We start from the raw sequence: 26,904 nt of genomic DNA on the forward strand, positions 1-26,904 counted from the left end.
TCACAGACCGAGGCCGTCGACAGGCTGCAGCTGCCGGCGACTGGCTTAAGCGCAATAATCTCGCACGTTTTGACCGCTACCTCGTATCCGAGTATCTACGCGCGATGGAGACTGCCGGTCGCATGGGATTACCCAGTGCTCGTTGGTACGCTGAAATGCTCATTCGCGAGCGTGACTGGGGTGCAATGGATTTAATGAGCGAGAAGGAACGCTTTGTAAAGATGCAGGACGAGCTGAAACGGCGAGATCTTAACCGCTTTTACTATGCGCCGCCTGGTGGTGAGTCTTTAGCTGCCGTTGCGCAACGTGCCGATCGATTACTTGGAATTTTAAATCAAGAATGTCATGATAAAAAAGCGATTGTTGTTGCGCATGGAGAAGTGATTTGGGCCATGCGCACGAGGCTTGAAAGGATGTCACAAGATACTTTTATTGAATTGCAGGAGTCCGGCCGTATGGTGGACCAAATTCACAATGGTCATGTCTTACATTACACGCGAAGAAATCCGCTGAGTGGAAAGATGGCTCCGTTTTTTACCCACGTACGCTCGGTATGCCCTTGGAACGAAAAACTGAGCCCCAAGGGATGGATGAAGATCAACCGGCCAGTGTATGACAATGAACTGCTTTTGGCTACAGCGGAGCGTGTTCCCAGAATGATAATATCTGAGGAATACCTTGATAAGACTTACAATCAAGCTAGGACTCTAATCGATCAATGTATCCATCCGGACGTACTGTCGCAAGTCACATCTTTAGAACAAGCACCCGCTTCTACTGAGACAGTCGCGGATGTTCCTCTTCGTAAGGAAGAGCGTCCAACGCCTCTTTTGATACCCGGAAAGCCTATGCTGAACTTGAAAAAGGTTGTTGTGGTCAAAAAGATGTCTCGATTCCAGCATGAAGCCGAGTTGTACAACAACACCGGGTATGGTTGACAATTTCTGATACGATGATCTATCGTACTTATTGATCTTGTATTTTTGGCTGCTTTTCTAACAGTGAAGCTCTAAGGAAGCAAATGTCAATGCGAGGATTTGTTCATGATCGTCTTAAAGCGAGCCACGAACATCATATTGAGGCTGTGGATGAAATTACTAGCAGGTATCGGTTTAGATTTCTCAAAATATTTTTTGTGTCGCTTTTCTGACTTGCATTTATTCTAGTTTTTTGGAGCGTGATATCGAAGTGAAGGTTGTCTCAGCTAGTCATCTAACGCACGAAGCAGTAGAGGGAACGGATATGATTTTTTCTGCTGGTGGCGATGGTACTTTTTTGAAAACTGCAAGCTTTGTCAACACTCCGATCCCTGTGGCAGGAATAAATACTGACCCCAAGCGAAGCGAAGGCAATTTGTGCTGCTACCAGGTTGACAACGTGACCCAACGGTTTAGTACTGCATTGGACCGTTTACTTGAAGGTGACTTCAAGTGGCGATTGCGTCAGCGAATACGAGTCGGAATGGTGAATCAGGATGGCTACTGGCACGAGCTGCCTCGCTTCGCCTTAAACGAAGTCTTTATCGCTGAAAGTGACGCCTCTCGACCGTCACACTACGACATCGGTATCGACCAGCATCAGCGTGAATCTCACCGTAGTAGTGGCATTCTTATGTGCACAGGCACAGGGTCAAGCGCATGGTACTCAAGTGCAGTACGTTTGTATCACACTGTCGACTTTGTAGCAATATCTGTGAATATTGACTGACAGAGGATTGTTTGCAGTGTCAAATCTATCGAGAACAGGTTGCGACTGTTCTTAATGCTATGGACCATACACATACAAACGAAACAGTGACGGAGCTGACAGAATCGTAGGTTTTAACTTTTCAAACTCGTGAAATCCAGACAAACTGAGTAATGTTTTGCTCTATTATCAGAATAAACAAAGAGAACGTTTTTCCGGAGGATTCAAGGGATATGGGCTATGTTGTCCGTGAACCTATCATTAATGCTACGTTCGGTGATATCAGATTTCGACGGTATGTTTGCCTTTTAGCTTCAGAAGTCCTGATCGTACTGACATCTGTGTCCTGTGCCCAGAGGCAAAGCTCGCCGTGTATCAATGCGGTCTCTCGGATGGGATATGAAGGTATTTATCGACGGCATCTACTCGGTGCCGCTAGATTACGGCGTCCAGGCGGTGATGAAGATCGTTGACGAGCCAAAATATGTATTGCGGACCGTAGACTTTGCTCCGCTACCAAAGTCTACGGCGAGAAAGATAACATTTTAGAGGTAGCATTCAGTTTTGGCAAATCTGTACTATTCAATTCAGTGGTTATGCTCTACTGTTCCATTAGTAATTAACGACGTGTTCGTGAGCGAGATCTCGACGGCGAATACAAGCGTCGACGATGTTGTATATGACTCCTAGATGAATGCTTTTTGTGTGAGCTAGACTGTGACGATGAAGATGAACGATGCCGACTGTTTCTTCGATTGCAAAAACTCCTATTGCGCTCATAAGACTTCGATCGGCTAACACTGCGACTACGCAAACGATTATTATTACGCGATTGGCGCGACTCACGTCGTGAATTCGACACATCGTGCTTGTGCCCGCTTGAATGTGTACGTTTCTTCGTTGACGACTGAAGTCGCCCAGGCTCCGTCTCATCTCGTGCTGAGGCACATCTACGAAGTATTAACTCTTCGAAAATTTGTCTCTGCCGGTCCTTCGAAAGTAGTGTGTGCGCCTCGCCACTCAAAGCTGCATTGCTATAGTATTCGCGTAGAAGGTTCTGTAACTCATCGCTCTCCCACTGCAATGTCTTGTTGCCTTCAGTATGAATTTTTTTATCAAAGTAATTCATTAGTCGCAACTGCTCGCCGTCTCGTTTGAGTGCTTCCATTTTAAAATCAGCTACTGCCTTAGCATAAATCTTTTCCTGAGTTGACAATTTCAGCAGCGCCAATGCATTTTCTTGGATATTTTTGTAACGTTCAGCATCAATATGCGTCTCTAGTGTCGATAAGAAAACACTCAATGTTGTGCTTGGTTCCCACGTATCGAGCCGAAAGTGCTCGCTGAGTAAATTCGCAAAAAGTGTCTTTGCCTGCTTCAATTTGCCCTTATTTTCCAACTTTAACTCTTCTCGACGGTGCTTCACGAAATTTTCGAATATGACACGGCGTTTGTCCATTGTCGGCACACCCAGAAAGCGTGGGTCTCCTGCAATTTGGGGCAGCGCCACCGACCACTTGCAAAAAGGCATGATATTCTTGTCCCGCAACATGACTCGAAATAGCTCAATTCCCTTCTCTTCTTGCTTTTGGCGTTCGTCAGTCAATCGTCGCTCTTCTATTGTCAAAGGTAAATCCTCTTCCTGTAATTGTATGTTCCCATGAAGTTCCAGCTGCTCTTTAGCCGCCTCGCCTTGCTTGGTTTTGCTAAGTTCATGATTTTGACGCTTCCTTTTTTCTTGATTCTCCGTGATAACCTTCTCGTTCTCTTTCTCTTCTTGCACCTCCCTCTCTGTTTTATTTTCTACATTTGTTTCTAGTTTACCCCAATCGCAAGGACGCTCCCAAACCGACTGACGTGTCTTTGAGTTGAAATAATACAAAGTGCCATTGCCTGCGTCGTGAGCAGTCCACACATTTGAGCGAGCAACCGCGTTTTGCAGCATCAGCTTCATCATAAACTCGGTTTCAAGCGCTGCGAGGTCCTCAGGGACTATCCATTGCGATATACCTGATTTGAAGTTGTGGTAGAATAAATGACCATCGCCATCGTCATGCACTGACCAGTCGCCCACCACCTGCAGCGCATTCAGCTCGAAAAGCTGCAGCTTTGTCATTCGTTCGGTGTCGCTGAGGTCTAAGTCACCCATTTTGGCGAATTAATATATAGCTGGTGTTCAACACACAAGGGTGAATGGAGTCCGAGCGCCGCTTTGAGATTGAAGACGAGTATGAGAATGAGCAGCTGCTGCTGGACCTGGAGACAGAACTTCATCAGGTCCAAGCTCTTAAAAAGCAGATTCAGCAGCAACTATGTCAGCTATTGCAGGACCAGAAGTATCTGCAGCAACAGCAGCAGCGCCAAACGCGTCAAAACGACAGACAAAAGAGTGGCGCTGCTACAGCACGTATGTTGCATCTTCAGGAAGAGGAGCGAATACGACTTGCGAATAAAGAAGCTCAACGCTTAAGCAATGAAAATAAGGTCAAAGAAAAGGCCAACGAGGTACAGCGCCGACAAGAGATTGCCATTGAAACGCAGGATAACGATTTGGAAGACTTAGACGCTTTTTTGATTCGGGATGCCTCCCAATTTTGACGTGGTATGCAATGCTATCACTATTAGAGTTTCTTCTTTCGGATGCGCTATCAATAGTGCTATGCCACATGAATAATGTGATCAGTCTGTCAGCCTTATATGTACGGTATGCGATCTCTCTTTGACAGCTTTTCGATAACACATGTATGTTGAGCGCAATAGAGACTCGCTCTGCTTCGTTCGTCATCAAAAGCTTTTGCTTGTTTTTTCAGCAAGCTTGCCACCTTCGAATTTCGGCACAGCATCGCCTTTGGGTGGCAGATGGTGGCAACGCGGTAAAGCATCTTAAGCATCAACACTGGAAAAGCGCAATATCATTCACAGATCAAATAAGTAGTAAGCGCTAATACCTTTGAAAAATAAGACCTTTTACCGCAAGTATGCCATGTTCGCGACATGGCATACTTGCAGTAAGGTAGCTTTAATTAAAATGCTAGACAGGCACGATAACATAGTAAACCTGATGTTGCCTTTTGAGTCAGTTCCGAAGAATGTGTAGTATTGGTCAAAAGTATAACAAATCGGTTGCTCGAAGCACCTTTACTACTCGACAGTTGGCCAAAATAAATCCTACTGAGTTTTCCCGTTCCGCGAAAGCGCAAACACAACGCAAAAAGCGCGAAGCGGTATCCGGACAAACGTTTTGACTATTCCCCACGTATCCTAAACAGCTCCCCCTCTCCCCTCTTACCATCATTCCTGCCGCTGCTTCGCCATGGAGACCGCCACTCATAAAGACATGCCTGATGCAGCGAATCGCAAGCGTAAAATGAACGCCACCACCCCACCTTCTAGTCTCAAGCGTGGTAGCAAACTCTCCAGGCCGACTGCCTCAGTAAGCGCAAGCATTTCAAATGGCTTGACTCCGCCTGTTGTTACAGCACAGGGATTCATTCACACTTCCGACCAGTTCATTGACCACCAGCGCGCTATGTTCAGTGCCGCTGTTGCGCCCACCCCACACGGGCCTGTGGAGCATATGCCGCCAACTCCTGCTTTTGTTAATCGCAATGGTTTCAGCCACACACCTGAAGGCTTCAACTCTACACCCAGTGACGGCTTTCCATCTAATAGCACTATGGCTCAACACGCCGCTAGCTCAGCCTCTACGCCTGCAGACGAAAGCCAGACGAATCACGCCAACGGACATACGTCGCATACTGCGACACCGTCGCCCGTGCCCCGTGCGGCGCCGCTTAATCTTCGTAATTTTGCTAATTGGGATGTTGGAACCCGTTACACGCTCATCCGGCTACTTGGAAAGGGTTCGTACGGACAGGTACGACTTGTAAATTATCTTATGCTCTTATATGCTATAATATGTGATCATTTGTCGTGGCTTGTGTTTTTGCAGGTGGCTGAAGCCTTTGATAAGGAACGTCAGCAAAAAGTTGCTATCAAAAAAATCATTAATGTTTTTGACCAAGAAATCGATTGCAAGCGGCTATATCGCGAAATTTACATTTTGCGGCGTCTTAGGTGCGAATAAACTTGTGTAATATCTATATTTGATTGATATTAGGTACTGGTCTGATATCTTTGGCTTTAACTTTCGATATTAGTCATTCGCAAGTGATCAACTTGATCGACGTTATTCCACCTGAAAACTATGATACGTTCACGGATTTATATCTCGTGTTTGACTTTGTGGACACTGATTTGCATAAGCTCATCATGAGCCCACAGTACTTGACCATTCGCCACATTCAAGTCTTTTTGTACCAGCTCCTGTGTGGATTGAAGTACATTCATTCGGCGAATGTAATCCATCGTGATATGAAACCTGCCAACATTTTGCTTAACGAAGATTGCACTTTAATGGTAAGTAGTAGAAATTGCCACATCAACTTGTTCAGTTTATTTTATTTCTGGTCTTTGTCAGATCTGCGACTTTGGGCTTTCTCGTGTGATGGAGAGTAATATGTCGATGGAGGAACTGAGCAAACATTTGTACTCACCGAAGGACTCGAAGTCACCCACCACATCTGACGGAGGACTTACTTCTGCGCCATCACCAGGAAGTGCCGCATCAACTCCCTCGTCTTCCGGTGAGTTTCCTAAGATGCGGCGACAGCTAACAAAGCATGTAGTAACTCGATGGTATCGAGCGCCTGAGCTTATTCTCCTACAAGATTACGACTTTTCTGTTGATATGTGGAGTATCGGATGCATTTTTGCTGAGCTGCTGAGTATGCAAGTTGAAAGTTGCCCGAGATACCAAGAACGCGTACCTCTTTTTCCTGGTCGCTCGTGCTTTCCTCTAAGTGCAGACCGTCCGACGACGTACTCGGACAAACTTGACCAGCTAAACGTGATATTTAATGTAATTGGGACGCCTGGAGAAGACGACATCGGAAGTCTGGGTGAGGTCAAACAATATTTGCGGAAACTACCAAAAAAAGAACCGAGGGACCTTCGTGAGGTATGCAATGCTTGTCTGAGAAAATTTGCTAAAGGGTATCGTGATGACCTTGTTTACTATCTCTTCAGATGTACCCAGGAGCTCCTGCTGACTCGCTAGACTTGCTAAAGCAAATGCTCTCCTTTAACCCAGAGAGTCGAATATCGGTATGCATTAAGATGAAATTTTCCATGTTAATGGAATCTAATTGCCCTCGTATCAGGTCGACAAAGCACTTGCGCACCCGTTTTTGGAATCTGTGCGAAGATCCCAGGCTGAATCAGTGGAGCCTAATCCGTTCGGAATGGAATTTGAAAACGTTCCATTAAACAAAGAAGCCCTAAAAGGTTTGCAATACTCTGCTCAACATCTGGCTGTGAAACGTTGTTGATATATTTTTTGTTGAACTGATAGCTCGCATCTTTGAAGAGATCAAAATGTTTGCGGAGCGCAACAATCGGAGATGAATGAAATCTTCCGCTTAATTAGGACGTGCGTTGACTCTTTTTGTTGGTGCTAAAACAGTTACAAAGAGGCAAAGTGACAAACGATTAAACACCCGGTATTTACAGATGGTGAGGGTCGGTTAGTTTACATTGTGATGAAAGGTGCAGGAACGAAAGCGTGTAGACTACAATGAAACTACGAAGTCAAATGGTGTTTGTCTTGTTTAAGACAGTTGGCGCCTCGATGAGAAGAGGAGCTTAATGCATGCCAGCCTTTTGTAATGTAAAATAGCACACAATCGTGATCGTGAGATGAAGACGAGGCAGACGTGAGAGACAAGACTAGAGGTTTGGACTCGCGGGGGTGTGATTGGTAGTTCGGCTTGTCTTCGGCTTTGTATAAAATGCCAAATCCGTTTCAAATAGATGAAAAAAATTTGAACTGATTTCTGTTGCAAAAGCATTGCTCCATTTATATTTGCATCTCTCTGAAACCGATGTTTAAGTCTTTATCGATGAGCAGTCCCAACAATGTCCAGTAGAGATTACTCGACAGCGACGAGTGTGGATGCTCTTGTGTACCAACTGGAGGATGACAAACCTGTTGTACGCTGGAAATCGCTGAAGAAACTTCGAAAGATTGCAGCAGTCGAAACGACTCACTTTCCTGTTCGCAACGCACGGCGATTTCTCCAATGCGTTCGCAGGCGAATTATAAACGAGCCAGATCGTCGTGTAGCTATTGAGGCGCTAAGGTTAATAGGAGACGTCATGTCTTCTCTTGGGGATAACCTTGATCAAATCCTTTCGTCAATCCTGCCACACTTGATCTCGCTTTTACCGATGGCACGCAAGCAGCAGGAGAATGAGGAAGATAGCAACGTGGATTCACATATGTTGTATGAGGAAATCATTGAGGTTTTTCGAAAGTACACGATCGTTACACAGGATTTGCAAGCTGCTGCTGATCTGCTTGTTAATATTGGCCTAGGAAGTGGCCAGGGATCAGTGCGGGAAGCGTCGCTTGTTGCCCTGATGCAATTACTGGACGAACGATATCAGAAACGTCTGATGAATCACGACAATTCTAAAATTGGGACAATTGGGCGAAGAGACAAAGCAATTCTTATCGCTCTAGTGCAAGCTATCGTACCAGCATTAGAAGATACGAATGAGAATGTTGTCGTTGCGGCTGAGGAAGCTATCGCCAAACTCCAATCGTACTGGGGAAGTCGCTTTTCGGTCGACGTGATGGAATTTCTTAGTTCTGTCGACAAACGAACGCTTAAGGAGCATCAAGAGCCAATCAATGAATTTTTGCTGGTATGCACAAACTCTGCATCACTATCCATTTCACCTTCGTTACAGTTGCCTTCAGATGTACAATTGGGCACACCTCGGGCTATACCTCCTTCTCCCTCTCTTCAATTAATAGAAGGGCTTTACTTTGGCTTCGTTAAACCTAATATTGTGACAACACTTACCAATTACATGAGCAATTCGAAAGCTGACTGGAAGAAACGTACAGCCGCCGTTGAACAGCTTTATATCGCTTGCAAGAAAGTAGATGCCGGCTCTCTGTGTGGAGTTTCCGCTGAGGAGCGAGGTAAACGATTTGACGAACTTGTTACACTATTCGACATTCTCATACATCTCATTAAAGATATTGACGTTCATATTGTGAAAAGAGCACTCCAGATTACTCAAGTAATCTTCCGCAAGCTGACTTTCTCGCGACAATTCGAAAACGATAGAGCACAAGACGACACAAACGACAAGCTTGATAGCTGTCACAAAAATTTTAGGAATGCAGCATTTAGTATGACAAAATTGGTTCCTCCTATAGTTGAAACTGCAGCAAACTTTGCTGAAGACGATGCTGAGATGGAGGGTTTCGTATATGCTTTGCTAGGCCAAATCTTTGCAAGTGCAATACTTAGTGTCTCATCCGTTGAGCAGACTCTTGCTTGCACATTGTTTCACCACCGCCGCTGTCAAGTGCGAGTGGAAGCAGTCAAAGTTTGGCTTGTGCTTCTGTTAATTGCTGAACGTAAAAATATGATTCCATCAGACTACGCACCAAATGAGAATGTCGTACAAACGCTCGGTTGCCTGCTCGGCGACAACGATGCTCGTGTTCGTGATTTAGCTTTGGAAGTAGTTGCTGTGCTTACTATGGTGTGTCGTTGTAATATTTATGCTTTGTTAGAAACGTGTATAGACAGTGAGTATGTCTCACAGCGAGTTGATTGGGCTGCGTTGCGTGCACGTTTATGGCGAAAGCATGTTCCAAAACTTCAATCGAATTACACTTTGATTATAAAGCCTGCAGCAGCAAGTGCAAGCAGAAACCCATCGGATCGCTTTGATTCGAGTGTGGAGCAGTCACTCGACAATGTTTCTGAGCTGAGGCTAATGGTGATGCACGAAGAGCCGAACTCTGTTGTTGATTGTTATCTTCCAACGAATGGATGTGCAAATTCTGTGAAACAGGCAGTGGTATCAGGAGAAAATGTTGAGAATTGCGTTAGTGATGGTAATTTTCGGTCAGCAAACAGTCTTACAACGGTTGATATTAGTGATAAGCTTTCTTTCTTGAAAATGAGATCAAATCAAGTTCATGAATCTCGTATCAAGAGAATACGCGATCACGAAGTCAAATTGGAGACCACCCAAGTGCAACCTTTATCGACGAATGTCACAGAGCACGACGATGTTGACGATCAGAGCAAGGATGAGACCTTTAGCCGGTCTTCAGGGAAGAGGCGTGTCCAATTAAGTCATTGTGAACATATTTCATCACCATTTGAAGCAGAGAAATGCTTTTCAGTTCAGCAGCAGCCCACCGATTTCAGTCCTCAAAAGCTACAAACTTCACAAAGTGAAGGGTTGGCCATCGAGGAACATCTGTTAAACTTCGAGTTGCTGAGAAGTCGTCAAGCACATGTAGATAATCAACCCCAGTCACCAGACGAGCGCCCTATTCGTCCAATGAACATCTCAGGTAGCTCCCAAATTAATATTGTCGACAAACACGAACAAGAAACCGAGTCGAGATCAAAAAAAAGTCGTAAAGGTGTTGCGGCTCTTGCGACTCAAAAACGCCTCGAGGCAAAGGCTAAGCAGAATAGCTCGCAGTCGCTCGAATTATGTCATGAGTCAGCAAGCAATGATGCTGTTTTAGCGGATCAGCATTTTCAGCATATAAGTAAGCAAGAACCGCGATATTTAGAGCCTCATGAGATTGCACCCTTGAATAATTTGGAAGAAGAGCTGAGTGAAGTTCTTCTAAATCTTCGGTGTGATGATTGGGAGGTAGTTTTCAACGCGTTGAGTGTGGTTCGGCGATTAGCAGTGCATCATTCAAATGTTATTGACTCCAACAAAGTCCGCACGATTATTGCTGAGGTTATGGTGCATGTTATGAGTTTACGTTCTTTCGTCTCGAAGAATGCTCTGCTGGCACTTGAAACTATGTGTGCTGCTTTCGGTCGAGAAATTGACTCGGAGGTGGAAAACATTGTTCCTTTCTTGCTCAAACGTTGCGCCGATTCAAATTTTTTTGTATCCGAATCAGCTATAGTAACCCTTAATACTATCGTACTCAAGTGCTCACCAGCTCGAACAGTAGTTGCGCTACGATTTCATGTGAACAGCAAGGCTGTACCGATCCGTCGGGAAATAGCGCGTGCCGTTCACACAATAATTGTGAATCAGGCTGAGATCAATCATACTGATAAGGACCTCGCGGTAGTTCTGCAGCTCGTTGGTCAATGCCTCGCAGACTCCCACAATGAAGTTCGAAATATTTCTAAGCAGACAATATTGCATTTGCACTTCCAAAAGGGCATGTCGGGCGAACAAATCAAGAGATTTCTGCCAGCATTGGCACAGACGAAAGTCGACAGTGTCCTTAATGGAAAAGATGTGTATTCTTCTCCAGCGCCCAAACATTTCAGTATGGCTGAAGTTGTCGCGGACTTGTCATCGTCTTGCAGCGCTGCCAAGAGACAAGTAACCGCTGCATCATCAGCAAAAACAACACGAATTATAAAAAACCAGTCTTCGTGCGGAGTGTCGCCACCTGTATCAAGCAATGGATCACGAATAAAGATAGACTTAGATGAGCTTCATAGTTTCGAAACAAAACTTGGCAGCAGCAATTGGAAAGACCGGTTCGATGCACTACGGGAAACGACTGATTTCATATGTAGCTGCGCTTCGGCTTTGGCTGAAAGCGGTCAGATACTTAACCTATTTGACCAGCTTATTAAGCGTCTAGACGATGGCAATGCCAAAGTGAATATTTTTGCGCTGGAGTGTATGGAACAAATCGTTCCTGCTGTTGGTACTAGGATGGAGCAGATTTTGCCAAATGTTGTACCTGCAATTACCAAGAATCTCGCTAATGGCCGAACGTCAATCTTAGCTAAGTCTGTTCTGCAAAAACTGTGTGCCCATGTCGATCAGCGCTCGCTATGTCAGCTCTTGGCAATTCAAGCTCGCAATGCTAATTCGCGCGTGCTTCCAGTGCTACTTGATACGCTAACTCAGCTGACAGCGCAGAGCCTGGATGACAAGATCAACTATGCGTTGACACGAAGTGTGTTGCCTCTTGCGCTGACTATGCTGAAAGAAGTTAGAAACGTCGTTAAAGACGCGAACACGCGACTCTTAAGGCAACTTCAGAGAAGATTGGGACTCGCCGTTGTAATGAGTGCAGCATCTAAGCTAAGCCCCTCACAGCAAGATAAACTGTCATCTGTATTACGATGACCCTTACAACTATAAAACCTATAGATATTCTAAAGTAGCGCAACGTAATGATTTTTAACAGTCTTTCATCATCAAATTAGACATTAGTAGCTTCTCTCTTACGAGGGCTAGGTCACATTGACCTTGGCATCCAAGCAGAACAATCGAAATCGATCTTTTTTTTGTGATACTACTGGGGTATAGCGATTTGCACTGTGTTTAAGTTCCATCTTTACGCCTCGCAATCGAAAGCGATGGGAATATCTTAGGATTGAAAGTATGTGCTTGCGCACATACGACACCTCCTGATACCAAATTCGCACCATATCGGACCCTGCGAATCAGAAATTGCCCCGCGCGTTGAGTGCAAGTTTCAGCAATTCTTGACCTGACGCAAAAGGTCTCTTTGAATTCATAATTTGTTAGCGCGTCGACGCAGGCTCTACGAGCGAAATAATTAACTTTGATTATGAACACGGCAACCCCTTAGCAACTCTTGCCATCAATTCGACAACTGATTTTGAATCCTACTATACCCACCATGAGGTTAGGATATGAAATGATGACCTATCTTATACCAGACCAGCAATACATGCTAAACAAGTTCCTGGGTCTAACTGGATAGCACAGTTGGCGTTCAAATACGCGAATACGGTTCCCACGTGCCAGAATCTATCCACCAGCTAAATCAATGCGCTGGGGAAATTCTCTGCTGTTGCCTCAATCAGACTTTGCAGCACCGATTCCTACAGAGTTCTAAAAAAAAGAGCGAGACGGATTCTGTAACACAAAATTTCCCGGACGGCAAAGTTGTTGAGAATCTTCTCCTCTGGACACAAAAGGTTGAGATAGCAATGGAGTCGGCTTCGTTTCAAACTGGACAATACCAGGTTTAGCTAGGTTGTTTGTGCACGAGAATCGGCACTACAAACGTGCGGCTGTTGCGTATAGTGAGGCTCTAATAAATTGATAAACTTTCATAGTCTTTGCACACCAGCGCGTTGACTAATTTTATGGGTCAGAGTTTTAACCTTTCGTCAAGCTTTGATTAGGTCCAAGAGTAAGAAGGTATCTGATATGCAAGCTCCTAGCGAGAAAGGCGAGCAGTCATGGATCTCTCCTTTTGACAATTGCTTGTTCTCATCACCCTAAAAAGAGCTTTGGAGCGAGTACCTAGATGTGACTTAACCTAACGGTGATATGAATGGTAATAATGTATTGAGGTGTTTGATCATTTACGGTGCACAGCAGCAAAAACTTTTCATCCTTGATCCACAATAGTGAATGTTGTGTACCCATCAAAGCCAGGAAAGGCGGATGAGTTACCGACTAGCGGTCGTCTTTGACTCAGCTAGCGGAGTTGGAAGAATTGATATTCACGATGGAATCTTCACGAGCGTCTTTGACAAGAGATTCAGTAAACTTATTCCGTGTGTCGGAATCATATTTAGAGTCAAGACACCCGGTCAGTGACATTTCACGATAGTAGCGCAACCCTTTTTTGGTTCAGCAAGAAATGTCACGGATGGCACCCTTAGGATGTTCATGCACCATACACCTTTGACAGATTTTTGGATTTTCCTTACAGATGGACTTTTTCAATTGATCTTCAGGTCATGACGCTCAAACAGTGGCATACTAAAGATGCAATTGAACCCCTTATGTATGTTGATGGAAAAAAAGTATCATTCTTCTCGACGCACCAAGCGCCAGGTACGAGACTCGGCTTGCCGAATACGGGTCGACTTGTCTTCACTTCTTCCTCAGCGATCTCAATGTACTTAGAGAACTTTAGCGGCAAAGTTGCTGTTTTGCAATCTTTCCGAGCACAACATTTCTGATGACTATTACATCAAGCGCGCTTCCAACTTGCGGAGGAAAAGGGACAATGCCTCACCGCTGCACACAAAATTTTCAACGGTACAGGAGTTTTTTCGTTTGTTTGATCACTGCGAGATGGTTCGTTACTATCAGCACGTCTTAATGCGTCGTTCGCTGGTACAATCCCGAGTGATAAACATCAAAAACACCCGCCTGTGCGGAGAGAGCTTTTGTTATAGCACACGACAGAAATAGGTTCTGGATCGCTGGGCTCCGATAATGTACTAGCTTGTGAACCATTTCCACGAGCGTGATAAGCATTTGTTAAACACAATTACAAATGCCCCATCAAAAGTATTGGGATGCGACCAAAAATCGTGTGTTGATTCGAACATCGCGAAGACCGGTTATGAAAGTCGTCAATTGAGCAGACATATAAACCAAGCTTTCGATGACAAAATCGTATTTCATGTAAGCTGCGCTGAGAAATCGGACGTTCACTTTGAGGTGCCTCGCAGGTCGACTGTATCTGGGACCTGATCATAAGGGTTGAGAATTAGTCTTGATTAGATACTCGTAGATAATTCATGACTCGCCTCTCAGCAAGTTAGGTATTATATATATCACTTGCTTATCCTCGTCAAATATCTAATGTGTGAAAACTGCTTCATCATGCTCACTGGAAACATATCAGAGAGTGTCTTCCATACTTCTCACTGTCGATTGTCACACGAAAGTGCACCTAAATCGAGGCGCTCGCGCGCGTGTATCCGCGAGGTCCGTAATCATGAACCCTGGGAGACGCTGCGCATTCTTTCGCCATTGCGGAGAAACGCCTTCACCCCAAGACTACAAACCATACAGGCATCCAACCTCCGCAATTTTTCGATCAGGTGTCAAAATGCTCCTCATGGCTAAGCAGGCTCAGGCAAAGGCCAGGTCACTCGTAGTGATCGTGTAGATGGACTACAGTGTTTTACAGATAATGGGCTGATTTGCTACGCGTTTCGAATCCCGATTGATTCGAGTTGTTGCTGGTACATTCAATTTGTGATAAAAATTCTTAAACACCTTGTTTGCTTAATCCAGATTATGGACGAGCATCGTTTATCCGTGTCTAGTCTACTGGCAGAAAGTTGAATGTGCATCCCGAGGCGTAGATGGTTAACGCCTTGGTTGTAACTCAATGACAAGTTGTGCGATATTTTCATACTGGTCAACTATAAGTTCCACTTAGCGATATTTTCATACTGGTCAACATAAGTTCCATTTAGCGTTTGCGCTTCCTGACCTGCAGGCATCGGAAGCTCAAACTGAATGATTACCAGTCGCGAAATTCGCGTGGTAATGGCATCTGCCCATCACAATGTTCACGGATATGACGTTTTCGTTGCTGAATACAACGTTAAGAAATGCGATACATATCGCGCTGTAGGAGATCGGTCACAAACAGACTCGTTTTCTCATTTCCAATGCCGATGGAATTCGTTGTGGATGAACAAAGCAATCTTCGTGGCTTAGGCCTGGCCACACAATTTGTGTGGCCATCCAGGGCACGGGCAAAAGAAGTGTAGATTTGAGTCAGTGGCAACAAAGATAGAAACTCGCCTAGTAAAGGTTGTGCTAAAGAAATGATTTAATGATTCTATCTTCGACATTGGTGTGCTCCCATGTTGCCGCAACAATTTTTGCCGCTGCTCTCAAATAATAAAGGCGAAGTGACAGGCAGGATATTTCGCTCAAGCTAAAACACGTCCTTTTTCATATTACTATCATCTGACGCTTTTTCTGACATTTTCATATTTCCCGGCAGCTTCCATGGCTTACCTGGAAGAGATTATAAAGACAACCGAGCCCCAGTCATCGCCATGATGACGGAAGCTTCGAGACGGCATACTACCGACGCACCAGCTACCGCCGCCGCAGAGAAAATCGCTTAAACAAATTGCCAGTCGATCGTGTCTGCTCGGAGCCTTCAGTCGTCCCCGGTAACGATGCAGCTTTCTTACTCGTCAAAAATGAATATTCGTGTCGCGCGGACGAGTTTTGAGCGATTCGCGCTTCGGCTGCTTGGATAAAAGACTGGCAGTCATGAAACCGAAGATTCTCCGGGCTAAGCACATCGTACACAGTTTTGTCGTCATGCTCAAAGCTTCGTTGGTTAGAGGCATTTGGATATGGTTCCGGATGCGGGCCAAACAAGCTGGTAGAGGCAACACTGGCAAAAACGCAGGACTTGGACTGCGCCATGGTTGCTAAGTGAAGTCCAAAACCGGCCAGAGACGAATTTGACGAAACAGTCGAGTAGTTGATAGAGGACACCGAATTGCTGTGCTGTAGCAATTGCGACTTCTGTCCATTTGACAGTCGACTCGAGTGCTCAGTTTGGTTGCAACTGCTATGCTTCCTGACGCCATCCTTTGTAGACGGGCACACAGCCAAAGAATCCACTGAATAACTTTCAGGAGAGTCATCTGCTTTGTCATTCAGAATTGGAGATTCTTGGTCGCACTGATCATCAAGCAGTGAATCAAAAGCTGAAGCACTTTGACGATTGTCGTCTGATGTAAAGTCTGTAGAGCGGAACTCAATGTCACATTGACAGCAATTATTGTCCTCATCAGACAGCGGAGGCGAGAGGGTCTTCCTCGTTGAGTCACCTTCAGTACTTGCATCTGAGATACACTCCTCATCTGCGTCACGCCAACTTTGCCGCCGCGACTTCACCACATCATAACCAAATCCAATCGCACCGCCTCTAGTCAATTTATCGTCAGTAGAGGAGATTTCCACGAGGTTTTCGTTCAAAATGGAGTTCAAATCTGAATTGTAGTCGTGTAGTGTTGGCTCCGACGATTCACCAATCAGATTCTCTGTGTATTGAGTGAGCTTGTCAAGTTGTGATCGCAACATTGTCGAGCGATTAGTCTGTTGCTGAAGCCTAATTTCGAGCATTGCATTTTTCACCTCTAAGCGCTCTGACTTGATGCACACTGTCGCATACTTAGCCTGCAATTCTGTGTAAGCCTTCTCAACGTCACGAAGCTGCTTTTCCAGAGGGGACGTTTCTGTAAAATTTGATCCAAAAGTTGATTTAGAGGCCGAAGTGGCACTTATAATTCCAGCAGAGCTCAAAGCCTCAATCCACTGGGAATTAGTGGCCACCATATTTTCTAGTACTGACTTCATCTCGTGCGTCTCTTTTTCCAAGTACTCTAAATGATGATCAGACAGTGCCTGTTTCGGATTGCTAACGTTGTGGGTGATCTGGTTACTCATTAAATTGCCCGATGATTCTGAACGGCGCGAAGACGGAGGAGATACTTGATAGCGTTGTAAGGAAACCAAAAGGGGCGTTTCTTGCACCAAATTCTCCTGTATTGGTCCAGGTTTCGAATCTGCCAGGCTGATCGCGGAGCGAACATCACCTGCGGATTGGAAAGGCCTTCGAGTGGGCAATCTCCTGGAGGACTGACGCCGCAGAACATCACAAGAAGACGTTGGACCGAGTGAGACTGAAAAGTCTTCGCGCTCCGGCGAAGACTCTGGAAGCTCTGGCGACAGATCCGTTATGGTAAAGCGGCCTTTAATTTGGGTCTTCCCCTTCCGCACAGACGAAGCGGAGGCTGCAAGGTCTTCGCTGTTGTTTTCAATGCTGTAATTATTGCTCTCGTCCTCGTCGTTGGTAGACTGCTGCAAAGAGTCCGGCACGTCGGTAATCACAAATTTTCGAGGCAAACGAAGCTTACGACCGGTAATTTTGGGTACAGACCGACGGCGCTGCGCATCAAGGCGTTGCTCAAAGGCCGTGCGCGTCGGTGGTGACTCTGATGGCTGACGCATCGACACGGTACTGGAAGTCGTCATAGCTACTACTAAACCGCTCGAAGCTGAGCTAGACGACGGCAAAACAATTATCTGTTCTGGCGCACAAAAAGGTCGACTATCGCGCAGGCACGTTGATGCGGAGGACTCTATTCTAATACTAAGCCTTGGTCGACCTATACAAACACTCGCAAATGGACAGGGAGAGGAGTTGTTCTTAAATAGACCCACGGGCTTACAATTTTTGGACCCGAAACCTGCTCTATGCACACCTTACAAATAAAGTTTCAAAAGCTATTTCTGTCCAATAGAATAGAAGCGAAGGGGACTGACTTATTTATTATTACCGCTAAGCTTAAATTATTGGCTTAATCTCGCTTCTCTTGCGATTATTCGCACCTTAAGCACTTTCGCAGGAACAAAAGACAAACCTTATGTGATTGAGAGCCACAAAGTCCTAGCTAGATGGCCTTGGTATAAACCTGCTGGTGCCAAGTCGTAGCCCTATGCAAAGCGAAGCCACCACAGTATAGGTCGTGAAATTGTAACAAACGCAGTGCGGTCAAGTTTACACGCCTCGCGAAGAAACTTGAGAAATTGAGACATACCAGACGATAATAAGATGTTAATATGAGATACACGAGCCTATGAGCAGGGTGGATGTCTAAAGCAACACTTAAGACGGGCGATATCGTGAATTGGGACGCGAAAGAAAATAACTATAATTGGCTTCTTTACCAGTAAAAATTGAAATGTTCGGTTTAGCATGGACGAAGTTATTGTTTACAGATGATGCGTAGCTCACGCGATTGCGCCATAGTCGTTAGTGTGTCAGACGCTGTTAAGACTCCTTGGACATGTCAATACAGGATTAAATGCGATTGCGGATTCAACACCATCCTTGTAAGCTCAAACTTTATATGGAAGGGTCTTAAGCTTGCGTCGTAAATTTTAATTTTAAGCAAATGTTGAACTCAAACTGTGGCAGAGGCAGACACAGCAGGAATTTGCATTGATCAAGAACCTTCTAAACAGACGATTTCGGTGATTTTGTCGCACATCTTTAAGAAAACAAAGGAGACAACGATCTCATAAATTCTCGGAGCTGGACAACACCCTTGCTGTATGGGTGTTCTAGTGTCACGCACGGCGAGTTTTGATAGACATAAAGACAAGCTAGAGGCAAATTTGTAACGGAGTACGTACTGTAGTATTGTGTAGGCACACATTAAACTTCTTTAATTGTACGATGTACAAATGTTCGATCGTAGATACCGAAGTATTAAGACCTATGCTCAGGGGTTCGGCATCATGCGATAAGTATATTGTATAACATACTGAGCATAGTAAACAAATTAATTAGGCATTTACAGATATAGACTCAACTGTATATATAGACTCTACTCTGAATTAAGTAAGAGTTGAGAAGCACAAGTTTGTTTACTTGAAAGGCTCCAGGCTTAGCTCATGGTGGGGTGTACAAACCCAAGCTCTGTACCTTTTTAGAATACACTTATTGAGACAATTTGCGTCTATGCACAATGAAAGGCAACGCCATTTCACCTGAAACCTCGTTGTAAATATCACCACTGAGCCATTAAAATACTGAGAATGGAGAAACCGAGAATGGAGGATGTAATGTCTTTTTATGTAGTCAACCATCCAAACGTGTTGCGTCTATATTGAATAATATGGGACCAGGAAATGGTAGCTAAAAGACAAAAGGCACATATTGTTCGTCTGGAGGGCGCTAATCACATTTATAGATGCGCAGGCAAGCGTGTTCAGGAGCGCAAAAACGAGGCGTCGGCGGTGAGTCTAATGGCTGCCACCATACTACCGCTGGTTCTGAGCCCCTGCCCCGTGGTGTAGAAAGAAGTGTAATCTTTCTCTGACTCTGGACGAGCGAATCTGAGATGGCCAGAAAAAGTTGGATGAAGGAAGAACAAGTTGCGCTTGCGGTCTCTCAGCTAGGAGGTCTCATTCTTAAATCAGTACCCACTTGCAGAAACTATATGGAGAAGGCCATATCAATATGCAAAAATTTAAAGCGACATGTTCACGCTACCTGATCAGGTATATAGGATGCAATCCAAGCTCCTGTCACCGATCCATTGAGTCGGAATTTGATAGACTATTTATGTTTGGGAGATAAGAGCTATTGTCACCGAAATGGTGTCGAACCCTCATTCGGAGGCTAAGTAGTCACTATAATCATGGACGTGCTTCGAACAAGTGCGGCTTGCATCAAGACCGTTGGCGTTCGCCTTATTCCCGATAAAGAAATGGGTGTTGCGTTAAATGCAAAATACAGCTTTTGCGTTGTGGTGGTTAGTCAGGGCACGTGGATGCAACCGCTGTATGAAAAATCTAGAGGCGATGGACCTTAGTCACACTGACAAATTAGAGAGGTAGCTCCGTGGTACTCACAGATATTGTATTGAAGGTAATACGAAACTTGCTTGCCCCCTTATCGCGCGGCTGGGGTGTAGGAATGACCAGCATTCCCCGTAGAAATTTTCAGATAACCCCCACAAGGGAATGAGTGGGTTCCCATTAGAAGCTGGGCGGCTCACTAGGACAAAATAAGATGGGTTATATTGTCTCTCGTGGAGGTCGTGGCCAATGGGACCGAGATCTACGAAAGCAGTTATCTCTAATAAAGACGAAACTCAGAGCTTAGGACAGCTGGTTTCTGATATCAACATCTCTGGTTATTGCGAAGTTGTGAAATGTCTAGGCAGCATCAGAAGCATTGCGCAAGCGCTTATAGCTCGAGACTGCCAAAACTGATAAGCAGAACGCGGAGGCATTGAAGCTGTCATATGCATATGCGACATCCCTGTTTCATCCCGACGGGAACACAGGTAGAAGTATCAAACTTCTTACCGAATCTTCAGTTTAAAGCATGTAGCGTTGTCTTGGACCTTTATATGATTAACGAGGACAAACGATCTCATTCTAGGAATGGCGTGGCAACGTCACAACACATAGGTTGGATGAAAGTCGAGGAATATAGTGCAATCATTTTTTGTCTGGCGGAGCTTTGACCAGTCATGAAATTCCAATTACGTTGTAAAGCGTCAAGGTAAAAAAATTATTAGCGTATGATATTTGACGGAATGAAACCTTGTCCTACGATAATTTATTGTTTCAAAATTAACACAATCATAGTCCTTCTCCTGGCATAAAATCTGTGTTACAATAAAAAAATGCAATGTGTAGTTGTTGACTACCTAAATATAATTGCGAGTAGACATATATTTCATTAGTGTAGATGCAAAGCTGCGATAGATTTCATGTGATACAGGGATGATTTCCACATTGTTCGACAAAGAATACGTTCTGTGCGTTAGCAGCCTCGTGGTTTTAATGTTTCAGCGTGACAACCAGTATAGACATTGACAGAAAACGCCAGAAAAATTCACGACTCAAGTGCAAGGTTGGCAGAATGGCAAATAGGTTTGGGGGTCATTCTTAAGAATTTCTTATAAACTGGTCATCGATGTTTTAGACTTTATTATATCTGCGGTAAATTAGAGTAAAACAGGATCGATAATTTACTTCTATAAGCATAGTTCAGTCCCATTACACGCGTTGTGTGAACCACATACTTTTGAGTGTGTGATCAACAAACAATATATGCTGTTTATCCCTCAATTCGGTTTATTACAGTTGAACTAATTTATCAGCTTAGGAAAGCTTTAAGGCCTTTTGGTCACAATATATGTCACTTCACATTTCTCTCCTCGATCTTTCAAATCGACGGCTACCTGGAAGCGAGCAGGACGCGTTGAAGCGTGTTTACAGATTTAAGTATGTGCACGGGTCATTTCGTTACACTTGGTAGCACTTGTAGACAATCCAACGCCTACTACTTCGGTGGATTCATCTATGGATGATTTGAACACTACAGGAGGAGGTCGCCCTCAGATCAACAGGAAAGAATATTTGTTCCTAACACATTTGCATTGGGAGTGTGTGGCGAAGCTGCGAGTTTTGGTTCAACACCCCTACATGACAAGAGCTGAAGATGCCATAAAATCAATGTTCCTTCCGCCTGATGTGGCCTTTTGACAACAGTTGAAGTTTTGTTGTGCGGTCAAGACAACAGCACATTCTCCGACTATATACAGAAAGTCCGTGAGCACCGTGCTAGTATGACAAGGGAACCACTGTCAGAGGCAGAGATGGTCACCTCGTTTATGGAGGGACTTATTTACGGTCTCTTTAAGACTGAAGTCCTCCGTCAGAGTCCGACGACTTCGATAAATGCAATTTTGATTTCATTGCGTGAGGACTACTTCCAGCGTCAAGCACGTGGTCAATTGATTAATCCAACAGTGCAGCGGGGCTGTCGCAGCTATTTGCTTAGAGGAAGCTAAGCTAACGTCACCGACCTTACGTTTTATACTAGAACAATTTGAGTGAAAGGGGTCGCAATCCTTACCTCCAAGAGTACCCAGAACCTTAATTCAAGGCAAATACACTATTCTGCTCAAATTCCGATCTGTATTATATTTATTTATTTGCGGCGGAGCCGCATATATATAATTCCCAATTAAATAGTACAACCTAATTAAAATGCATAATTTCTGGTGGTTATGCCGCGTAGTGGTTAGTTGTTAGGGTGTTGCCACACAATTGTATGGTCTCGCCATCTTGTTTGACCCATCCCTTTATACCATGATACTTTTAACCCGTTACAGAGAGAAGCAGTGACTACTACTCCTGATAATCTAGAATCAATGTATCTCAGTGCGGTAGCTGTCAATCGGCAGCAAATTCGCTACTAACAATTTGATCATATTCGCCATGATCGTCCACGTGAGAGACGAACCTTTCAATACGATTCCCGTCCTAATGGTTTCGAGCCACGTGGTACGAATATAACGAGTCGATCGGCAAACGCCGGTTCCGAGTAGACGTGGTCTCTTGGTGGTTACAGCGAGTGTGAATGGTAACGATCGTCCGTTTAGAGTCTAAATTGACTCTGGCACATCACGTAACTACGCGCGGAATCAAAGTGTTGCTAAAAATATTTAATGCTCTTGGATGCTCTTGATAAAAGAAATGGATTTATCTCAGTGAAGTTGGCTACTGGTGCGGTGATCAATGTGATGAAAATTATGATTGATCTTTAATTAAAAATTGCCTTCCTTAACTTGAAGGAAGTATTCACATCCTCGAGATGGACAAACAGTATGGTATGATCTTAGGTATATCGTGTCTTGAAATCATACGCCATGGATTGATTGGCGATCAAAAACGATTATGAGTTGCTCTTCTGGTATAGGCAATGCCTCTGGGTGTAATGATACCAAATACACCACTCAGCAGAAGAAGCGCTAAAGCGCTCGTAAGTCGTATCCTGCTGGAAATGATCCACAAGAGTAAGAAAAAAAAGAGAGGGAGAGAATAAGCTGCATTGGTATATGTCATGCAATTGTTTTTCCCCAAGATAGGGGGAATAAGGAGGCATATGGAGTGGCATCGATAGGTCACTCAGGAAGTGTGTCGATAGATCAAGTGATGCCGGAATTGGCCACATAAAACTGAATGAATCGATGTTGGGCATGGCAATTTACCCAACGGCATGAATTTTAGGGAATAGATGCCGGTTGTTGACCCACTCAATACAGAAAAATGTTGTCGATATGTGTTTAATTGAAAGTTTAAAAAAAAGTGGCTTGATATGCCGATACTCCCATTAATACTGTAGTTGAGTTGAGTCGGATTGTGGTCTGTATGTGCAACTTACCACAAAGGTGATGCTTCCAACCGTTGTGTGTTGAGAGCACACATGAGAAAAAATCAACTAAAATTGTCTCTGATGGTACTGAGTCCTTCGCTCTATATGCGGTAGAGTCCGCGAACAAGTCAGTACAGCGCACTTCTCCCCATGAAGAAATGTATCATGCAAATATGCTGGTCCACGTATCGTGGATGCAACAACTGGTCATGAACTTGCTGGGACAAATGTTCGTTTGGCATCATTATTGTAGCGGAGTTACACGTACCCTTGTAAATAGGAGTGGGACACACTAGATGATGTGACCATTCAAGTCGTAGATTGCACAAGACGGTGTAATCACACAATGTCGAGGCTACACCGTGACAAGAAACCACTACGTCGCGGGATTGCCAGTTGTTGTGCATGCAATCTAGGCGTTACTATTTCATTTGGAGAACCTTGAGATTTTAATACAGGCAGCTCTGCCGCATAAAATGGCTAAAAATAGTTTCAATTCTGAACAAAAGAATTCATTTGACTTTGGATAAGTTTTTTGGTACTCTTGGAGTTTCCGGGTTGCGATAGGCTACACTCATACTGGTTCTAGTAAGAACGTAAGGTCAACGGCCGAACGTCAGCTTTGAGAGATCCTATGTGAGGATGGATCGATTCTTCTTTCTGCCTCAGGGTATGCAGGACGGGCTTAAGAATTTGATGTTCCTGCTGGGCCCCAAATGCATGCCCCACCTTGCTTCGCTAGGACCTGAAGCGATAAGCGCGCGCCTCGACTATAAAAATGCTCTGCTAAAGATCTAGATAAGAAGATGTCTACATCAACTATGTCCGTGATGCCACCGTCGTCGGCGAATGATTTCTGCCGAACCAGGCCGCTCATGGTGAGCGTGAAGACCTTCGAGGGTAAGGATGGAGAGAATCTCATGCTAGGGAGAGAGAGGCCGGAATGGCTATGACATCCACCATGCTCCAGAACGTGCAACAGCGCATGCTCAGGGGCCGTTTGCAAGAATAGGCACAAACGCGCGTTACTTCGGTTGAAGCGGTGTTTCCCTTCTCGAAGCTGCGACTTTTGCAAGTGATCTCACCGCCTAACCTGACACATCGCGTGCTATCGCGTTTTCTTGTCGACCGACAGAAGAAATTGGTGGACTTTGTCTATGATATGCAAACTCTCTTTGCCGGTATGGCAGCCGATCCTCTTCCCGAAGCACTCACAGCAACCGTCTTTATACTAGGCCTTCGCACTGGCGCGACCAGAATGGAAGTCCTCCGTTCGCATCCATCTTCTTTTGAAGAAACGGTGAATGTGGCAATGAAATCCGAATTCAACAAAAGTATTTTGTGTTCCAATTAAGATAGACCGAGGTTGCCATGGCGTCCGCCATGCACCAGACCGAGCAACAGCGCGTGGCGTTAGCTATCTTTAAGCTCTGTGGTCAAGCGTGAAAATGGGCACAAACGTACGGTGCTTCGGATGAAGTTGTGTTCCTCCCCTGGGAGGGGCCGAAGCGTCAGCTTTTGCAATTGTTCTCGCCGCCCAACCAGGCAATATCACCTGCGATCGCGTTTGCTTGCCGCCCGACAGGGCAAGAAGGAGTTGACGGATTTCTTCACGAGTTGACCAATCTTTTTGCCAGGATGGCAGCCAATCTTCTCTCGGAGGCGGTAGCAGTGACCGTCGTAATGGAGGGCCTTCGCACTGGCGTGACCAGAAAAGAAGTCTTCCGTGTACACCCGTCCTCGTTTGAAGAAGCAGTGAATGTAGCAAAAAATGCCGACCTCAACGTTAAGTCGGCACGACTTGGCTGGAATGCGCACTCTAGCAGCCCGTCGAGCTGGTCTGAGCTGGTAAATTTCAGCTATGTTGAGGATAAAAAGGGAGAGCTTCGAACTGCCGAGTGGCGTAAAAATACCCGACGTTGTTTTGTCTGTGGAAATACCCGTCACTCTTAGATTGGCTGTGACCTGCGCAAGGCGCATTGAGGTTCGTCGAGTCGACGTCCCGCTTCTAACCAGTCTTCTGGCTTGTCGCAGGGAATGACAACACCGAGTAGGCCACCCCGCGCCTCCTGGGAAGGAATTGAGCCACATGAAGGTAGTTGACAGCAGGGCCAGCCCCTAGGAGCTCCGTGCTCTTGAAAATGGAGCGTGTATGCATGTCGGGCTTGCTGATCGTGGAAGCGACCGTGATGGGTTTTGAGAAGCCATGAAGAACCCTGATCGACACCTGGGCGTCTAGCATGACTGGCCGACGCTCCACAATGGAAGAAATTCAGCTGTATGCTGAGGCACTAAAAGCGCGGTTGAGTGGCACCGTCACTATTCGTTAAGCTACGGGGACTTGTGTCACGATACCGAACGTCTTGCGGCCCCTAGTGTCAAGTCTCTTGACCTCGATAGCGTGGAGCGCTGCTTAGTCTTAGACTTAAATTCAATATATGACCCTAACCTTGGAAGGAATGGAACACCATGAGCCATGAATTGACTGTAGCTTTGAGCGCTACGCGCACGTATCCCGGTGGAGATTTGGTGAGTCATTAACCCACCCCTGCTAGGAGGCAGAAGCGAATTTGGCGCGGGCATTGAACTGGACGGTCAATGTGCAGGAAATCGAAGTATCCGAGCTGTCAAACACCAAATATGGTTTGGACAAGTGTCCCAAGCGCGGCTCGCGGGCTGAATGTGGAGTGCACGTAAGCCACTGGGCACTGATTACGTCTCGAAGCAGTTGCTGCATGCCAAGAGTGGCACGGTCGAACGATGTCCGAGGCATAGAAGACGAGGCCCTGGTGGTACGCGTGGAGTGGTACGTAATTCACTGAGCACTGCTCTCGTTTTTGATCAGTTGCTGCATGCCACGAGTGGAATGGTTGGCCGAGGTCCGAAGCACCTTGGGCAAGGCCCTTCTGATGCGCAAAATGTGACACGCTATCCACTGGACGAAGACTGCGAAACAAAGAAGCTCTTTGTCGAAAGTTGTTAAAAAAACATAGCTCTGATTAAGCAGGCAGTGGGGACACTGAACGACGCTGAGTATGTGTTCCCACTGGTCTCGACGAGACGCAAAATCTATGTGGAGAGGTAATGGCGATGCCGTTTGTTATCTGCAAAACGCCGTGCGCCGACGTAGACGATAGCGAACAGCTATAAACCCTCGTCAACGGTATGACGGGGGTGGAATACGGCGACATCACCCCCAGAGCTATTCCCGCAGAGGATGCTCTTTTTGAGCTGGACGACGAAGGATTCGGTTGTGCATCGAAGGCAGGCAACTAAACCAAAGTGGTTATCATGCGACCGGAAGAGGATATTGACTCGTCTCCGCTTCTGGATGAAACTGACTGATAGGGTGACGAACGCACGAAGAAGATCGTCGATCCTGAAGAGCCCCTCGGATCCGTACTATCCTTTGATATTGGAAATCAAAGCCATCGGTCCTACCTCCGGACCGAGGTGTGCGTCATGAGGTCGACCTGGAACCGGAAACCAAATACTGCGTTACACTCCAATGGCCCCTGCACAATTAGCAGTGTGACGTCATTTACACCTTCTTCCATACGAGGCACGACGCGGGAATGGTTCGCGAGAGCAAGTGTCATCATTCGACACCCCCGTTTTGC

The 26,904-nt window shown here is 45.4% G+C and overlaps 8 protein-coding genes across 8 annotated transcripts; 6 read left to right on the top strand and 2 right to left on the bottom strand.

The window, feature by feature from the left end:
- Positions 1–104: 104 nt before the first annotated feature.
- On the top strand, positions 105–2,235 carry PHALS_06538 (hypothetical protein PPTG_10917; the record flags this gene model as incomplete). The annotated part of the gene is made up of 6 exons (XM_024719840.1): positions 105–928; positions 1,003–1,104; positions 1,167–1,653; positions 1,725–1,813; positions 1,880–1,981; positions 2,043–2,235. 6 exons carry the CDS (start codon positions 105–107, stop codon positions 2,233–2,235), a joined length of 1,797 nt encoding a protein of 598 aa, XP_024585099.1.
- Positions 2,236–2,305: 70 nt separating this feature from the next.
- PHALS_06539 (Spliceosomal protein FBP11/Splicing factor PRP40) lies at positions 2,306–3,835 on the bottom strand (the record flags this gene model as incomplete). The annotated part of the gene is made up of 1 exon (XM_024719841.1): positions 2,306–3,835. The coding sequence occupies one exon, from the start codon at positions 3,833–3,835 to the stop codon at positions 2,306–2,308; it is 1,530 nt and encodes a 509-aa protein (XP_024585100.1).
- A 44-nt stretch (positions 3,836–3,879) lies between these two features.
- On the top strand, positions 3,880–4,284 carry PHALS_06540 (uncharacterized protein; the record flags this gene model as incomplete). Its single annotated transcript, XM_024719842.1, has 1 exon — positions 3,880–4,284. The coding sequence occupies one exon, from the start codon at positions 3,880–3,882 to the stop codon at positions 4,282–4,284; it is 405 nt and encodes a 134-aa protein (XP_024585101.1).
- Position 4,285: 1 nt separating this feature from the next.
- Positions 4,286–4,747, top strand: PHALS_15167 (uncharacterized protein). The gene has a single exon (XM_024719843.2). The coding sequence runs from the start codon at positions 4,431–4,433 to the stop codon at positions 4,629–4,631; it is 201 nt and encodes a 66-aa protein (XP_024585102.1). The 5' UTR covers positions 4,286–4,430; the 3' UTR covers positions 4,632–4,747.
- Positions 4,748–4,999: 252 nt separating this feature from the next.
- PHALS_06541 (cmgc mapk protein kinase) lies at positions 5,000–7,152 on the top strand (the record flags this gene model as incomplete). The annotated part of the gene is made up of 7 exons (XM_024719844.1): positions 5,000–5,563; positions 5,639–5,763; positions 5,847–6,105; positions 6,167–6,706; positions 6,775–6,852; positions 6,909–7,032; positions 7,100–7,152. 7 exons carry the CDS (start codon positions 5,000–5,002, stop codon positions 7,150–7,152), a joined length of 1,743 nt encoding a protein of 580 aa, XP_024585103.1.
- Positions 7,153–7,662: 510 nt separating this feature from the next.
- Positions 7,663–11,907, top strand: PHALS_06542 (Uncharacterized conserved protein; the record flags this gene model as incomplete). Its single annotated transcript, XM_024719846.1, has 2 exons — positions 7,663–8,737; positions 8,795–11,907. 2 exons carry the CDS (start codon positions 7,663–7,665, stop codon positions 11,905–11,907), a joined length of 4,188 nt encoding a protein of 1,395 aa, XP_024585104.1.
- A 1,173-nt stretch (positions 11,908–13,080) lies between these two features.
- Positions 13,081–15,620, top strand: PHALS_15171 (uncharacterized protein). Its single transcript, XM_036407223.1, has one exon. The coding sequence runs from the start codon at positions 15,025–15,027 to the stop codon at positions 15,226–15,228; it is 204 nt and encodes a 67-aa protein (XP_036263468.1). The 5' UTR covers positions 13,081–15,024; the 3' UTR covers positions 15,229–15,620.
- PHALS_06543 (uncharacterized protein) lies at positions 15,619–17,574 on the bottom strand (the record flags this gene model as incomplete). The annotated part of the gene is made up of 1 exon (XM_024719848.1): positions 15,619–17,574. One exon carries the CDS (start codon positions 17,572–17,574, stop codon positions 15,619–15,621), a length of 1,956 nt encoding a protein of 651 aa, XP_024585106.1.
- Positions 17,575–26,904: the final 9,330 nt, after the last annotated feature.

The sequence above is a fragment of the Plasmopara halstedii genome, assembly GCF_900000015.1.
Source record: "Plasmopara halstedii genome assembly, contig: Scaffold_3060, whole genome shotgun sequence".
NCBI lineage: Eukaryota > Oomycota > Peronosporomycetes > Peronosporales > Peronosporaceae > Plasmopara > Plasmopara halstedii.

Excerpts from the sequence above, each read along its gene's own strand:
- PHALS_15171 (XM_036407223.1), top strand. The coding sequence starts at position 15,025 with ATGATTACCAGTCGCGAAATTCGCGTGGTAATGGCATCTGCCCATCAC.
- PHALS_15167 (XM_024719843.2), top strand. The coding sequence starts at position 4,431 with ATGTTGAGCGCAATAGAGACTCGCTCTGCTTCGTTCGTCATCAAAAGC.